General features: G+C 47.8%; 5 protein-coding genes across 7 annotated transcripts; 3 read left to right on the top strand and 2 right to left on the bottom strand.

The window, feature by feature from the left end:
- Nucleotides 1-136: 136 nt before the first annotated feature.
- On the bottom strand, nt 137-1064 carry E1B28_007672 (uncharacterized protein; the record flags this gene model as incomplete). Its single annotated transcript, XM_043152437.1, has 3 exons — nt 137-371; nt 424-528; nt 586-1064. 3 exons carry the CDS (start codon nt 1062-1064, stop codon nt 137-139), a joined length of 819 nt encoding a protein of 272 aa, XP_043010523.1.
- A 2365-nt stretch (nt 1065-3429) lies between these two features.
- E1B28_007671 (uncharacterized protein) lies at nt 3430-5968 on the top strand. Its single transcript, XM_043152436.1, has 11 exons — nt 3430-3579; nt 3648-3888; nt 3945-3964; nt 4021-4095; nt 4159-4232; nt 4286-4475; nt 4537-4783; nt 4845-5116; nt 5173-5308; nt 5364-5479; nt 5551-5968. The coding sequence occupies exons 1-11, from the start codon at nt 3526-3528 to the stop codon at nt 5692-5694; spliced, it is 1569 nt and encodes a 522-aa protein (XP_043010522.1). The 5' UTR covers nt 3430-3525; the 3' UTR covers nt 5695-5968.
- Nucleotides 5969-6647: 679 nt separating this feature from the next.
- E1B28_007670 (uncharacterized protein) lies at nt 6648-9135 on the top strand. The gene is made up of 12 exons (XM_043152435.1): nt 6648-6759; nt 6827-6885; nt 6950-7190; nt 7247-7266; nt 7323-7397; nt 7461-7534; nt 7589-7778; nt 7844-8090; nt 8152-8423; nt 8480-8615; nt 8678-8793; nt 8865-9135. The coding sequence occupies exons 2-12, from the start codon at nt 6832-6834 to the stop codon at nt 9015-9017; spliced, it is 1578 nt and encodes a 525-aa protein (XP_043010521.1). The 5' UTR covers nt 6648-6759; nt 6827-6831; the 3' UTR covers nt 9018-9135.
- Nucleotides 9136-9336: 201 nt separating this feature from the next.
- On the bottom strand, nt 9337-12349 carry E1B28_007669 (uncharacterized protein). Of its 3 annotated transcripts, XM_043152432.1 has the most exons (14): nt 12081-12349; nt 11926-12024; nt 11780-11869; nt 11709-11726; nt 11577-11658; nt 11506-11523; nt 11306-11452; nt 11109-11250; nt 10721-11053; nt 10357-10669; nt 10281-10303; nt 10141-10153; nt 9880-9997; nt 9337-9823 (listed from the first exon to the last, which is right to left on the bottom strand). In XM_043152432.1, exons 1-14 carry the CDS (start codon nt 12094-12096, stop codon nt 9457-9459), a joined length of 1779 nt encoding a protein of 592 aa, XP_043010518.1. In that variant the 5' UTR covers nt 12097-12349; the 3' UTR covers nt 9337-9456. The 3 variants fall into 3 exon arrangements, with proteins under 3 accessions (XP_043010518.1, XP_043010520.1, XP_043010519.1); XM_043152434.1 differs by having other exon boundaries at nt 9880-10153; XM_043152433.1 differs by having other exon boundaries at nt 9880-10303.
- Nucleotides 12350-12461: 112 nt separating this feature from the next.
- Nucleotides 12462-16679, top strand: E1B28_007668 (uncharacterized protein; the record flags this gene model as incomplete). Its single annotated transcript, XM_043152431.1, has 7 exons — nt 12462-12919; nt 12972-13619; nt 13680-13753; nt 13808-14226; nt 14280-14393; nt 14443-16002; nt 16053-16679. The coding sequence occupies 7 exons, from the start codon at nt 12462-12464 to the stop codon at nt 16677-16679; spliced, it is 3900 nt and encodes a 1299-aa protein (XP_043010517.1).
- Between the last annotated feature and the right edge of the window lie 221 nt (nt 16680-16900).

Here is a 16900-nt window from a genome sequence, read left to right as displayed (position 1 = left end):
CGGCCCGGGCAAAAAATGCAGCTCGTTAACGTTCGACTATGGGTATCAAAGAAAGAGCTGGTACATATGAATATCGGGAGGATCTGAGCTAGGGAGGCACTACGACTCTATCCAGGGACAAATAAATATATTTCATCTAGCCTCGACTTGGAGTGCTTTCTCTATAACTAGTCCAAGCCTCTTCTGTTGCCACTGCAATTCGCTCCCTGATACTACCGAGACTGTCCAACGCCGGTCGAACATCCAAAGAAAAGACTGGAGAGCCGTCCGGTTCTGGCGGTGCAGAGTAGTAGTCTATAACATAACGAACTTCCTCGCCAGTTTTCGATCGTCGGACGATCCAGTCGTGTCGGTCGAAGGGAGGTTCAGTACTGTGATAAAGAATCAGTCGGGAAGCTTGAAGGAGAGGAACATAGGGTCTACTTGAACCGGCCAGGGAGCAGCCATCCGGCCAATAGCCAGAACCTCGCTTTTGGAGAAAGCTCTCCAGGACGCCCCTTGAACCGTGCCAATTGGATTTTATCATCACTAAATGTAAGGGGTAAATGTGAGCACGGGTCAGCAGTTCGAGTCCTTATTACTCACTTGGCCTGTCTTCTCTCCCATTTCAAGACTTCCTGCCACGCTTGTTCGTTGAGAAAGTTGTGGATGTCTACCATAGTCTCAACATGTTCTTCTGGTGTCTCCCATCCCTTTCTTACTAGCGCGTTGTAGAACTGCTGGGGTGAGGGATATTCCCACTTCTCCGAGGCATCCCGAGGTATTGAAGAGGAGGTGCGGGCAGTTGGAAGTTCCATCGTCTGATTCGGTGCTGGTGCCTGCGACAGCGTGGGCATTTGGTTGAGAGAAGACATGGACGATCCATGGTCTACGGGACATTGAGCAGGCTTTTGGGAAGATTGTTTGAGAGACTCGTGGTCGACAGGGCATTGGGCAGGTTTATGAGATGCGCTTTTGGAGATTTCATGGTCTACCGGACATTGAAGAGATCCGGACTTGAGAGATTGGTGGTCAACTGGGGATTGTGATGAGCTGGTAACAGGAGAGGATGCTGTCTGGCCCATTTTCTGAGGGATGAAAACAGTAGTTTTCTTACGCTGTGACTGTGACTACGAGCCGGTTGTGTCGGTTGTTCCATCTCCTTCTCTGTCCTGTCCTCGAGGTTGTGCACAACAGTTGAATCTTACTACGTATCTTCATGAAATTTTATCAACTCTTGGGGTGGATGGAAAAAACGTGGAGTCGTTGAGCCTGAGTCGCAGTTGTTTTTCAACGCAAACCAATAACTCTTATCACGCCTTCCATTGGACAGCGCGATTACAGAAGCGTTGCGCGCCGCTGTGGACTGCAGATCACTGCAGGTTAGCTTCGCGTTTGACGTTGATCGAATGCAAGACGTCCGGGATCGTGCGCGAAGAAGCTCCCAACTTCAAATCTTTCCCCTTACCCCCAAAGTCATGCAGGAGGTGCAGTCGTAACCGCCGCCGGTGAGGGCGTTGGTGAAGGTTTGCCGTCCTTACACTCATACTCTTCTTTCGACTCTGACCTCATCTCACACAACAAACCTTCTGTCCTGCTTTGCCATGTTTGGTGGCTCTTTTCGGCTACGATACAGGCATTATCAGCGGAGTCAAAGAAATGAGGCTCGGACAGGGCAAATGAGTCTTACACCTCATCCACCATCATCCACCGAGCTGGTTGTCTGTGTGACCATGGTCGCCGTTTCTCTTCGTCGGTAGCTTCTCTGCTCCTTTTATTCACCGTCTGACGCGCTGGACATATTTATGCAGGGATCTGAGTCGGTGCCAGTTCCATTTCTGCTTAGTCCATAAGTATCAGTCGGATACATCGTCTACGGTACCCCTGAATGGATCCGAGGAGCAGTTATGTATCGATGAGCCATTACGAGTGCCCTTCTGCTTGCCACCGTCAACAATTCATCGAAAGACAGAGCCGACCATTCCTATTCCTCTTAGAATCCCCACTGCTGTTCAGTTCGTTTGGGCTGCTATACTCATTCTTACCAGAGTCTCGCATCAAATGTGATTGAAGAAGTCGCGCGAAGGCATTGGGAGAAAGTTCGTACATTGACTGCTTCGGACCAAATCGCAACAAGATTGCCGCAGCCTGCGAACCTTGACGGAATTATTCATTCAAGCATGGCAGCAGGTGAACCTAAACCATATTGCGATGATCCTCCATCTCCTCCATCTCATGTCCCTCCTAAGATTTCAGTACTTCTACTTGATTATCAGGCACCGAAGTTTTCATCACACTTCTGCAATATCGAATCCCGCCATACTCACCAATAGCGTTAAGCTCGCAATGACCCTGCAGTATGTGGGGTGTCGAGCGATTGGGAAGGTGTGGCTCTGTGGGGTCATTGACATCGATTCATCGCTGGTCAGAAAGTAAAGTACTGATCACATTGTTTGCATCTATATTGCCGCCGTTTTTTTTTCGAGCAGGAAACATACGCTCACTTTTCTTGTCATTCATCAGGCGTTCTCTGCCAAGACCTTGGGCCTATTGCCTGGAACACTGAACTGGCTGTGGAACTGGTTTTCCCCCTTCATCTGGGGTTCGACGTGTCGCTGTTGTGTTGTTTGTTATTTTCACCCTTGTCTGCGTTCCGTGGTCCGTGTTTTAGGCGTTCCTTTTCCCCACAATCAAAGCCCGACCCTTCCGCTTACATAGACCAAAGGGCTTTTCGAACAGATTGACACCCTGGGGAGCAGGCAAGTATCGCGCAGAAAAAATATTCTGAACGCGTGGAACGCCTTTGGGAAAGCCTTCAGTACTTCAGTCCCTAGAGCACGAGGATCATCACGAAGCTGTAAACGGATGCAGCGGATTCTCATCATTGATTGTAACTTTTTTCTGTTCCAAAGCTTAAATGTAGGTTACTTGCTTCCCGCAGGATACCTATAAGTAGTCTTCGATGTCGACAGGTAACAGGAGGGTTACAATAATGGATCACGAGAACTGAACTGATCGCTTTCCCTCCATAACCGCGCAACCATGTGCTCCCAGGTATGCACATACGACATGCCCAATCGACGCCCAATGTGGTCCGATGTAGGGCACCGAAAGCCTGGTGCTTGTGTCCTGAGTCCCCTGGACAAACGATGCCTTTTTGGCGCAAGGGCAGTCCAGACAAAGTCCAGAAAGGCAGCGCTTACCCGATTGATACCGGATGTAGAGAGGAATCCACCCGGACAAACAAAATCAAAATATGGCCCTGATGCATTGATGCCCCATACAGACTCCACATTCAAAGCGGGATTGAAAAAAAATTCGCACACATGTGGGACCAGTCATGCTACTTACCCGATGTGGCACCGTTTACGCTGTAGGCGAAGTTCCACGAGGTTCCATCTGACTGGAAAGAATCCCGGAACTAGGTTCTGACAGGGTCCGGAGGGGGCAAAAAACTATAAAAATGGTCACTCTATCTAGATTCGCACTGTCGGTGCCTTTCCTTCCTTCCTCTAACTGCTCTTTTACCCAATTCATTAAGCAGTCATGCCTGGAGGTGCAATTGCCGTTGGAGATGGTATTGGTGCCAATGCTCCCAAAGTATGTCATTTCTTCAGCTTCTTCTTTCGTCGTCGTCGTCGTCGCCTCTCATACTCAACTTCTCATAGAACAGATTTGCGGGAATTTTGATGACCGCGTTTGCAGCGTTTGGAGGGATCCTATTCGGATACGACACTGGAACGATATCTGGAATCAAGGTGATGCCGGACTGGTTGCGTACGTTTGGCCATCCAACGCCCGATGACCCGAAATTACCGTATAATATCACCACGAGCCAGGAATCCTTGGTTGTCTCAATTCTGTCTGCCGGCACGTTCGTTGGTGCTCTCCTTGCTGCACCTATGGCAGGTAAGTTGTTAGAATGTGACCGTCACTGGCTATGCTGAATACTCTTCATTCCAAAGATTATGTTGGTCGTAAATGGGTATGTTCCTTTCGACCGTCGTAGGTTGTCGCCCGCAGTTGACCTCGAGTCTGTAGGGTATCGTCGCATCTTGTTTGGTGTTCTCTATCGGTGTTGCGATGCAGACTGCATCAACCGCAATACCGCTATTCGTAAGTACACCAGATTTCACCATCTGACTATCAAGCGGCTCAACTCGGGTTCTTTTCAAACAGGTCGTCGGACGAGTTTTTGCTGGACTTGGTGTCGGTCTTGTGTCTTGCTTGGTTCCCATGTATCAGTCTGAATGGTAAGACTTGACCTTTTCCTTCCTTTCTTTTAACTAAACCTAGACGACGACAGTTCACCGAAATGGATTCGTGGAGCTGTTGTCTCTCTGTACCAATGGGCAATTACTATTGGCCTCTTGTTGGCGGCTATTGTCAACAATGCTACTCAAAACCGAGACGACCATTCATCATACCGGATTCCGATAGCTATTCAATTCATATGGGCTGCCGTACTTGCTGGGGGAATGGCATTTCTTCCTGAGGTAATGTCGAAACCTTTCCGTTTTTTAAAAATGTAAGGCTCACGAAACAAACACGGTTTAGTCTCCTCGTTGGCTCATCAAGAGAGGACGACTTGATGCTGCTGCTGCTGCAATGTCTCGTTTGACTGGCGCATCTCCAAACGATCCTTTTGTTCAGGAAGAGATACGGCTTATCGCGGACAACTTGGAAGCCGAGAGGGCACTTGGAGAAAGTTCCTACCTTGACTGTTTCAGGCCAAGTTCAAACAAAATTGCATTCCGAACTTGGACTGGTCTTGCTATCCAAGGATGGCAACAACTCACTGGAAGTACGTTACTGATCTCTCTGTTTCTCGGGTAGAGTCTGATATTCACTATTCACCTCACTAGTCAACTTCATCTTCTACTATGGCACAACGTTCTTCCAAGCATCTGGTATTAAGGATCCCTTCCTGATCACCATCGCCACAAATGTGGTGAACGTAGGGATGACTCTTCCTGGCATTTACGGTGTTGAGAAATTTGGAAGGCGTAGTCTGCTCATATGGGGTGCTGTTGGCATGTGTGTCTGTGAATTCATTGTCGCTATTGTTGGTGTCACCGTCTCCGGCGACAACATCGCTGGCCAGAAAGTCTTGATCGCGTTCGTTTGCATTTACATCGTATGTTGCCATATGTCTCGGTGTATTCAAGCTCTGATCGATATTTTTACTTTCAGGCTTTCTTCGCTAGTACATGGGGACCAATTGCTTGGGTTATCACAGGAGAAATATTCCCTCTGCAAGTCCGTGCCAAGGCTATGTCCATGTCTACTGCTAGTAACTGGTTATGGAACTTCGGCATCGGGTATGCGAGTACGTTGTCCCCTTCTTCACTTCGATTTACCCAGCCACTTATTTTTTTTCCCAGCCCCTTTCCTTGTCAACACTGGAGCGGGAAATGCGGATCTCCAAGTAAAAGTATTCTTCATTTGGGGCTCTACATGTGCCTGTTGTATCTTGTTCACACTCTTCTGCATTCCTGAAGTAAGCCAATTCAGTTTTTATGATCTTCCCGCCCCCCATGAAGAATACTGAATTGCAACAATTCACTCTAGACGAAAGGACTGTCTTTGGAACAGATTGATCTGATGTACCAAAACAGTACTCCATTAACTTCTCACAAGTACCGAGCACGATTGTTCGCCGGCGAGGAAGTCGGCAAGGGCCACCACGACGAGGGATCCGAAGAAAAAGTTTGATTTTTCTTTTTCGGGAACAACGTGGTTCTTCGAGTTCTGTACCTGTAACTTCGTACTTAGTGTCCCAGTTTTGTTACGATTTGCTTCGTTCACGTATATATGTCCAGTTAATATGTGCACCACTTTTCGGTCGAGTAACATCTACATCTGCATTCAATTCACCTGACACGTTTAGGAACCACTCACCACGTTATCGCCGCTTTGTATGTAGACAGGGGCGTTCTTCGTTCTGTAAAAGTTACCAAATGTGAGTGAAGGCTTTGCTACAAGTCCCTCCCCCCCAACGCGAGTTTATCTTGTCAAGTTACACATATCTTCCAGGCTGCCGCAACCCCGGCGAGCGGACAACGCCCATGGCTACTATTGTGTATTGTATACATTCCACTCACAGTAAAATCATATTAGACATATATACGCTGTGCAAAGAAAAATTAACGAATATCACAACCTAAAATCGTCTTTCACAAACCTTTATGGTGAAAACCCATTTCGCTGTATTTCCGCCCCTGTGAAATGTGCGTAATAAAGAGGTGAAGTACGTGAATTACACTGGCCTGCTGAGGGTGAATTTCCCTTCCAGTTTCACTCTGAAAAGCAGCAAAGACTGAAGTGATGAATTTTTATTGTTTTACCTATGATACCTGCTCGTGTACACCTACCTATCTGGTGTTCTCGAGCTCTCTCCATTGGCCCACCACCTAAAATTATATGTGATGATACACGGTGAACACATTCCCGGGCCATCACTGGACAATCTGCACCGAACCGAAACGAACGCGCCGATGAGAACGTTAACTGTAGCAGGCAGTTCAGGTCCCAGGAGGCATTTATGATACGAATGTCGAGTCTACGCTGGGGATTTTATTTTTAAAAAACGGTGAGCGAGTGGCAGTGCACTCGCGCGGGAAAATTGTGGCGAACGTTTGCCGTTTGCCATTCAAAGGCTCTTAACCGTAGCGGGATTACATGTGGAACAGAGCACCGTTTGCGTTGCAGGCGGGATTGCGAGTTTCGTTTCAAGTATAGACAGTCATCGTCCGGGGGTGACAAAACACTATAAAAATGGTCAGTCCATCTGTCAGTGCCTTTCCTTCCTTCCTCTAACTGCTCTTCTTTTACCGGATTCATTAAGCAGTCATGCCCGGAGGTGCAATTGCAGTTGGAGATGGTCTTGGTGCCAACGCCCCCAAAGTATGTCATTTCTTTAGCTTCCTCTTTGTCGTCGTCGCGTTTCATAATACTCAACTGCTCACAGAACAGATTTGCGGGGATACTGATGACCGCGTTTGCAGCGTTTGGAGGGATCCTATTCGGATACGACACTGGAACGATTTCTGGAGTCAAGGTGATGCCGGACTGGTTGCATACCTTTGGCCATCCAACGCCCGATGACCCGAAATTCTCGTATAATATCACCACGGGCCAGGAATCCTTGGTTGTCTCAATTCTGTCTGCCGGCACGTTCTTTGGTGCTCTCCTTGCTGCACCTATGGCAGGTAGGTTGTTAGAATGTGACCGTCACTGGCTATGCTGAATACTCTCCATTCCAAAGATTATGTTGGTCGTAAATGGGTATGTTCCTTCCGACTGTCGTAGGTTGTCGCCCGCAGTTAACCTCGAGTCTGTAGGGTATCGTCGCATCTTGTTTGGTGTTCTCTGTCGGTGTTGCGATGCAGACTGCAGCAACCGAAATGCCTCTATTCGTAAGTGCATTAGATTTTGCTATCTGATTATCAAGCGGCTCAACTCGGGTTCTTTTCAAACAGGCCGTCGGACGAGTTTTTGCTGGACTTGGTGTCGGTCTTGTGTCTTGCCTGATTCCCATGTATCAGTCTGAATGGTAAAACTTGACTTTTCACTTCATTTGTCTATAACTAAACCTAAACGACGACAGTTCACCGAAATGGATTCGTGGAGCTGTCGTCTCTCTGTATCAATGGGCAATTACTATTGGTCTCTTGTTGGCGGCTGTTGTCAACAATGCTACTCAAAACCGAGACAACCATTCATCATACCGGATTCCGATAGCTATTCAGTTCGTATGGGCTGCCGTACTGGCCGGAGGAATGGCATTTCTTCCTGAGGTAATGTCGAAACCTTTCCCTTAAAGAAAAATAACTGTACGGCTCATGAAACAAACACGGTTTAGTCTCCTCGTTGGCTCATCAAGAGAGGACGACTTGATGCTGCTGCTGCTGCAATGTCTCGTTTGACTGGCGCATCTCCAAATGATCCCGTTGTTCGGGAAGAGATACGGCTTATCGCGGACAACTTGGAAGCCGAGAGGGCACTCGGAGAAACTTCCTATCTTGACTGTTTCAGGCCAAGTTCAAACAAAATTGCATTCCGAACTTGGACTGGTATTGCTATCCAAGGATGGCAACAACTCACTGGAAGTACGTTACTGATCTCTCGGTTCCTCGGGTAGAGTCTGATATTCACTATTCACCTCACTAGTCAACTTCATCTTCTACTATGGCACAACGTTCTTCCTAGCGTCTGGTATTAAGGATCCCTTCCTGATCACCATCGCCACAAATGTGGTGAACGTAGGGATGACTCTTCCTGGCATTTACGGTGTTGAGAAATTTGGAAGGCGTAGTCTGCTCATATGGGGTGCTGTTGGCATGTGTGTCTGTGAATTCATTGTCGCTATTGTTGGTGTCACCGTCTCCGTCGACAACATCGCTGGCCAGAAAGTCTTGATCGCGTTCGTTTGCATTTACATCGTATGTTGCCATATGTCTCGGTGTATTCAAGCTCTGATCGATATTTTTACTTTCAGGCTTTCTTCGCTAGTACATGGGGACCAATTGCTTGGGTTATCACAGGAGAAATATTCCCTCTGCAAGTCCGTGCCAAGGCTATGTCCCTCTCTGTTGCTAGTAACTGGCTATGGAACTGGGCTATCAGTTTTATGAGTACGTTATCTCCCTTTTCAACCCCGTTTTACCCAGTAACCTATTTTTTCTCCCCCGTCCAGCCCCTTACCTCGTCAACCCTGGAGCGGGAAATGCGGATCTCCAAGTAAAAGTATTCTTCATTTGGGGCTCTACATGTGCCTGTTGTATCTTGTTCACACTCTTCTGCATTCCTGAAGTAAGCCAATTCAGTTTTTATGATCTTCCCGCCCCCCATGAAGAATACTGAATTGCAACAATTCACTCCAGACGAAAGGACTGTCTTTGGAACAGATTGATCTGATGTACCAAAACAGTACTCCGTTCACTTCCCACAAGTACCGAGCACGGTTGTTCGCCGATGAGGAAGTCGGCCACGCTGGCAAGGGCCACCACGACGAGGGATCCGAAGAAAAAGTTTGATTTTTCTTTTTCGAGGACAGCGTGGTTCTTCGAGTTCTGTACCCGCACCTTCGTACTTGGTATCCCAGTTTCATGTTTACGTATAATACAAGTCCAGTTAATAATTTTTGTTCTTCGGGTCACATGTGCACCTGAAACTGACTTTCCGGTTGAGATGTGGATCTACATCCACATTCAGTTTGTGTCCAGCTTGACAGTACCGAATCTTTGATGTACACGACGCCGCGACGATCTCCATGCAGAGGACAAGATCGAGCTGTCAAGGCTGCGGTATGGAGAGCCAGAATGTAATTTGTAACCCCCATCCCTCCGAATAGAAGCCGGGTCCAAACATTCATTTTACAATTACTCGTACACATTTTTTTGCAAACTTTCTCTCAGTAGTATCATAAACATAAAGCACAATCGCAAATAATCATTTCGCGGTGTGCGGGCCGATTCACGCTATGTTCAAATTCTCCAGAATTGTTTTGACACCCCAAGCACCGGGATCGGGAACTTTTTGTTCCTTCAACCTATCCCCCTCGACATAGGCACTCCTGCCCGCTTTAGCCTCAAGATCTTGTGTTTTCTGAGCTGCTGTGGCTGCCGCCCGTACAGCTTGAGCCGAAGAGTCAGGAGAGAAAGCTTCCGCGAAAGCGGCGAGGGGGTCGACAAGCGTTCTGGACGGAGGTCGAGCTCGAGTGTAGGTATATAGTTTCGCTAGTGCGGATTTCAACGCTTCAGACCATACCTGATGCGTTGTGGTGGCTGAATTTGAAGACGCGGATGATGAGAGTCCCTGGGCGAGAGCGGAGAAGAATATTCTAACTCACAATAATTAGGACCTTGATGTTCGAAAAGATCGATACGGCAGGCTTACGAGTAGAGTGCACCACTGGTCCCTCCCATCGCTTCCTCGGCCACTTGAGAAACAGCGATAACACTTCCGATAACGTCCTTTCCGGAGATGCTCCCGTCGCCAATTTTGTTCAGGACACCTGAGATGAATAGGCTGGATCAAAACAGACACCAAGATGCCGGTGAGAAGTTTGGACCGAGCGCTCAAATTTCAAAAGCCCTTTGGGCATTGCATCGGGACGACAGGAAGACGGTAAGTTTTTTACCGGTGAAACTTACTCACCTTGGGCGCCAGCCTAGAAATTAATATCAGTTAGTACATCTATCACTTCAACTCTAGTATGACTCGATCGCAAGTAATTTGCGGCGATACATGCCCAATTACTGCGGAGAGCACAGACAATATGGTGCGATAGAGCTCACTTTAAGAGTCAACCCACAATCACCTGGTTAGGACCGTCAGCATTTTGGTACATTTTGTAAGACAATGAAGACCAACCGTCCCCAGCAACACTGTCCATCCTTGTGATCTCGGGCTCTTCTTTGATCAGTGCCTCGCAGGCCTTCTTGATACTCTGGATGAATAATTCTGGATTACTTGCAGTGATCGATGCGCCCTTTACAGACTTCGATGCTGCTACCGCCACCGCTGTCAATTGAAGGGGCTTGATAGGCCTACCGGACGACCATTTCCAGCCAGGAGCCTCAGTTGTATCATCAAGGAGCGACAGTACAAGATCAAATGACGGTTCGGAGGACTCTGAAGGGAGTAATAAAAGGGTTATTGAGAACCCTGGCATGTTCAAGCTCGTCTGGATGACTCAAGTTAGTGGCTCGTTACTGTGACAAGTATGGAGACAGACCATGAAGCTACCAGACAAAATCCTTTCAATCGATATACCTCTCGCTCCCAACTGCTTCTTAGTCTCGGATAAGACTCCCGCCAATTCCAGTTCGCTTACACCACCAAGGTTGTTCATTAGTAATACAACTTTATCCTTTCCTTTTCCCTTGAAATCAACAAATGAACGTTCAGGATCCTCAGTGGATGTAAGTAGCTCGAGAAGTTGGGGAATGAGCTCTGAGAGGAGGGGGACAGGAGAGACTCGTTTGTTGCCGCTTTCGTTGTGAATTCCCATACCAATCTCAATTTCAGAAACAGATAAATGGGTCACCGAGGGAGCAGTTCCGGGAACCTATTCAGTATGTCAGAATCTCCTTTTATTTTGCGCAAAATCTAGATCAACAAACATGGCAATGTTCGAGTCCGACACCGATAGTAGCTACACGCGAAGAAGCCCATTGAGCGATATCGTGGACCTCATCAAGGCTAGCACCGCGTTGAGCAAGGGCTCCTGCAATTTTGTATACAAGAACAGTGCCCGCAAGACCTCTAGACCGAGTTGTGAGCAACGAGGAGGATAAGAAACGCAGTGAATGGAATGCACCGTCTGCCAACGATGTAACCTTGTGTCCTTCCAACAGCAACATCATCACCGACGATGACGAACTTGACACGGTCAGCCTGTTCGGGATGGAGAGCAGCGTACTGTTCCTTAGCAAGACCAAAATTGAGTATATCTCCTGTGTAATTCCTGAGATAACGGTGTCGACGTGAGATACCAGAGGTTAATGTATATTTACGCACTTGACGATTATCACTGTTCTAAGCTCATAAAGTCAGGTGGGTAAATGTTTTTCGAAAAAAGACGCTCAAACCCTTTTTCATTCTGCACGAGATCAATCCCACGACGGACTTGGCTAGCACTGGGAGAAGCGAAAACATTTCCACAAACGGCGGCTTTTGATCAAATTGAGCACATGAAGTCAAGATGGCAAGTAGTCATAGACCTGTGAGAATTCCCTTGCCTATGTAACGGTAAACTGGATCGACGCTTCGAATTGAAAGACTGTAGACTTACCCACAAAGCCGGCATGAGCAGGTTCATGGCCTGAACCCCCACCGCAGATCAAAGCGACCTTTGAGCGATCATGCTTAGCAATATGAACAACTGGCGTCCAATATGTCAATAGCTTTGCTAGAATACAAACGAGGGGACGAGCTAACTTTTATTCTGACGGTCGAGGGTAAGCACTGGATTGAGTGCACACAGACCTTCAAGCGAGTCAGAAACCAGGTCTTCTGGTTTATTCAAGAAGTGTTTGCCTGGACAGAGATCAGTTGAATACGAGCAGGAGAATGAGAGTGGTATCACAACGAACTCTGAATGGCAGACATGATGGTGGTAGTAGTATAAGGGAAGGGCAGGTCTACATAGACTTCTGTTCGGAATTTCGATTATCGAGACGTTGGCAAGGCAGGCAAGAACACAATGAGAAAGTTAGGGTTAGGGTTTCTGCGGGCCGTCAGACACGCAAAGGGCGAAGAACATTAGCGGTTGTGGGTTTAGAGCTTTACTTTGAGAGTGCGAAACGCCCCGCCAGAAGGGTTATAAGCTAGGAATAGCTAGGAATAGAGATGGAATTGGACGAAGAGATTTTGCGCGAGCACGTGAGCTTGCGAAACTTCGTTCCACCGCGTGACTGTGGTCATTGTGACATTTGTGACGCGATCTCTTTGTTTTTTTAATCTCTGTTATGTAAATGGAGGGTACTTTGAGTACTCGAAAACGGCTTCGTAGCGACTCACTTCCCTCAGACGCTTCCTCGCCTAAAAGACACACTTCTGGTTCTCCTCATCCTCATCCTCTCGACGCCAACGACGAAATCGACGCCTACATGGCAGACCAACCAGATGACGCAGAGTCACTTCCGGCTTCCTCGCCCCAGTCCTCGGACAAAGTCGACTCAATCGACCGACTCAGGCATAAAACTATGGAGGTTGGACAGACATGGTATCTTGTTGATAGAACATGGTTTAGGCGTTGGCAGAAAGCCTGCAAAGGAGAAGTGGACAAGGAGGGCCCGGTTTCTGAACAGGATCTTGGTCCAGTGGCTGTCGAACCACTCCTTGATCAGTACGGTAATCTGAAGCCGGGATTAACTGAGGGTGTAGATGTGGAATACGTACCAGAAGAAGCCTGGAATCACTTCATTACATGGTGAGCAAGGTGGAATCAATCACCCATTCTCTCTCACACTTCTCGTCTATAGGTATGGCAAGCCGGTCAAGTCCATTGCTAGAAAAGCTATTTCCAGAGGACAACGCCAACAAGTGCAACTCGAACTTCATCCACCGCGTTTCAGAGTCCTACGGCTGACCGATGGCCCTGCACAGAAGACCGACTCGACATGTCATCCATATGTCACACTTTCTTCTCGCGATACATTGCAGACTCTTTGCCATACATTAGCCAAATCAGTCTCTTCTAACTCTGAAAATATGTCCCCATACCGAGTTTGGGTACCCGACAACAACGGGACTGACTTCGACTTCAACTACAAAGAATATCCTCACACGAAAATCGACCCCAGTCTACACAGCATTGTCAAACCCTCCGATATGGCTATTGACGACACCCCTTATCAATCGGACGACCCTTTTGTTGTCGAGTTTGCGGGAGACAACGGATGGATTGTTGATGTCAACAACAATAACGAACCAGCTGCACATACACCCATATTCAACTCCAGCGAAGGCTTCTTCAACAAGATGACTCCGAAACCTATGGCGCGTCCTAGCAATGCGCTTACGACTTTCGGTAGTCAATCAACCATCAGTTCATCCAGTACGTCAGGGAAGACTCTCAACGGGAATAACGGGAAAGCTATCGAACCAGGTACTCTGGGTCTTGGAAACATGTACGCGTCATCAGCTTCGACCCTTTCGCAATGATTTGGTACTCACATCAGTCTTATAAGGGGTAACACATGTTTTATGAACTCGGCGTTGCAATGCCTCGCACACACCAAAGAACTGACCGAATACTTCCAAAGTAATGACGCATTTTAACTCAAACGGTATCTTTAGCTGATCGTCTGGTCTATAGGCGGAGTTTATCGTGATGAACTCAACCCGGATAACCCGCTCGGAATGCATGGAGCTATTGCTGAAGCTTTCGGCGCATTGTTAGAACGAATCTGGGCATCTACAGGTGTTTCTACTTCGTACTCTCCACGCGAGTTCAAAAGCCAATTACAACGATTCGCGCCACAATTCAGCGGGTATCAGCAACACGATTCGCAGGAACTCGTTGCCTTCCTCCTCGATGGACTACACGAAGACCTCAATAGGGTGTTGAAGAAGCCTTATGTGGAGAAGCCAGACTGGGAAGGAGGTGGCGACAAAGAGTTGTTGAAGCTTGCAAAGGAAAGTTGGGATGGGTACAAGCTTCGTAACGACAGTGTCATCGTCGACTTGTTCCAAGGTCAATATCAGAGCACGTTAGTATGCCCTGAATGTCAAAAGGTGCGTCAGCATGCCCACAGCGACGAATATGCTCATCTATCTTGGTGATATAGGTGTCGATTACCTTTGATCCTTTCATGTATCTCACTCTTCCGTTGCCCATACAAAAGAAGTGGAGACACACGATTTTCTACGTTCCTTGGAACCTCTCCAAACCCCATGTGAAGGTGAGCGCCGGAGTCCAACATTTTTTATCCATGTTGAACCTTCTCCCAGGTTCCAATTGAAATAAACCGAGACTCAACTTTCAAGGACGTCCGTGCGCTGTTAGCCCGTTGGATGTCCTCTTCCCCATCAGATACCGAGCCGAGCCCAGAACCAATCAATCCCGACAACCTGTTAACGCTAGAGATATTTGGCAACCGCTTCTACAAGAACCTAGACGACACTGTCCTTGTGAGCGATATGTCTGCCAACGACGTGATTGTTTGTTTCGAGCTTCCCTGCCACGCGCAGCAGGCTCGCTCGTACAAAGACCGCGACAAGGAAAAGAAGAAATGCGATTCCTTCGTCCTTCCCTTGTTCCTTTGCGATGCGATGTCGGAGCGACCTGCGCGAATGGGCGGAGGGTATGGAAGTTTTAATTATCGGTCAGGAAGTGCAAGTTTGTTTGGATACCCTAGTATCGTGGTGGTATCCCAAGAGCAAGCGAAGTCGAAAGAAGGAACCTATGAAGCTGTCGTGGATCGGCTACAGAGATGGACGAGAAATGCCAGGGATCTATGGACTTGGGAGGAGAAAGATGACTCAGAACGGTCGGCTCTTTCTTCGGAAGAGGACATTGTCAAGATTGATTTGAGGAGTGGAGACGTTGGAAGTAACACTTCCGTGATAGAGGTTAGGGAAAACGGGGATGTCGTGGAGATGCAGCCGGAGGATGGAGACGAGGGAGATATTGTTGATGAGAAATTCACCCTCATCGACGGTGCTCTAGAGGAAGATCGTTTCAGTAATCCACGAGATCCCGTCCGAGTCGGTGTCAAGAAGAATATCTTCACTCTCAAGTTCCACAAGAATTATCCGGGGTATGGTACCAATCAAGGTTACGGCCCGGCGTCCAGCAAGTACGAATCATGCGAGAGACGCCAGCAGGCTATGGACGAAGGCGAGCAGGATAATTTTATTTTGCCGGACGACGCACTATTCTGTGAATGGGATGAGAACATGAAGGCATATTATTTTGGCGAAGAAAAAGTTTTCGAACACGCGCGTTGGGATGAGTGGGAGGACTTCATTCACCCTGAATATCTGGAAGCGCAAAGAAGAACAGGGGAGAAGAAGACAAAGGGTATTTCTCTGCAGGATTGCTTGGACGAGTTCACGAAGGAGGAGAAGCTGGGCGAGGATGACTTGTGGTATTGTCCGAGATGCAAGAAACATCAACAGGCGACTAAGAGGTTCGATTTATGGAACGTGCCAGATGTGCTTGTAGTACATCTGAAGAGATTTAGTAACAGTCGGATGTTGAGGGACAAAATTGATGCATTTGTCGATTTCCCGATCGATGGATTGGATTTAACAGATATGGTAGGGGAGTGGCCTGTCGTGAGGCGGTTGAAAGAGAGTGGATTGTCCGCTGAGGAACTAGGGGAAGTCTTGGACGTAGTGGATGCTGGGCTTGATGAACCTCTGATTTACGATTTGTTTGCAGTAGACGAACATATTGGAGGCTTGGGAGGAGGGCATTACAGGGCTTATGCACTGAATCATACAAACAACCAGTGGTACCATTTCGACGATTCATATGTCACTGCTGCAAAATCCACTGAGGCAGTGGTAAGTCCCTTTATCCTGATCTGTCGCGTTTTTCATTGACTTTCTTCCAGAATGCGAATGCTTATCTGTTGTTTTACCGACGGCGAACTTCCAAACCACTAGGAGGCAGAAGTCACGAACTAACTGAGGAGGCAAGGTTGAAACCCAATTCCGACAGAACTTTGGCCGGTGATACTCCTTCATTACCTACACCTTCTCTGGAGCCCGTCTATGCTGCATTACCCGACTATTTCAGTGGCCCAAGCGTCTCGGACTTGTGGACCTCCGGCACCGACACTCGGGCGCCTTTACCCTCGCCTTCCCTCGATATCGACCCGCCTCCTTTCGAGGACTCGCACAATGACAGTCTCATCGATGGAAACGATATCACTCTAGGCGAACAAGATATGATGCAGCGATACCGATTTATGCAACGGCCTCCAGCTGCAGACGAAGCCGCCTCGCCGGTCTCTTCAACAGGCGCTGAGCCTGATGTAGATAGCGATGTTGGAGACTCACAGAATTTCAGTTCCCCAGCAGCGTGGTCTGATTCTGTTAATAACAATAGCGTTATTGGATCCCCGTCCACCTCTTCGCCTTCTGGTAGTCCTAAATCCGACCTGAAAGACGTACCGATGGGGGACGTAGACGTTGGTCTGGGAGGGAAACAACATGACGGACTTGGCTTAAGGCTGTAGTTGTTGGTATACCAATTGTCAGCTCGGTTGACAACTTGGATGCATGTTTACAGTTTCATTTTCGGTCTTGTCTTGCTGTACTTTGTTAGAATACTAGCCATGTGTAGGTCTGCACTTTTTACTCTATCCATCTTAGATACATCATAATAGAATCAGCCATGTAATCTGTCAGTTTCGCGCTTTGTCTGTAGCGGTAGTCTCTTTAGTCAGCAAGCCGCATG

This window comes from Marasmius oreades, chromosome 4, assembly GCF_018924745.1.
Source record: "Marasmius oreades isolate 03SP1 chromosome 4, whole genome shotgun sequence".
Lineage (NCBI taxonomy): Eukaryota > Fungi > Basidiomycota > Agaricomycetes > Agaricales > Marasmiaceae > Marasmius > Marasmius oreades.
This window is presented reverse-complemented; position numbering and strand designations above follow the sequence as displayed.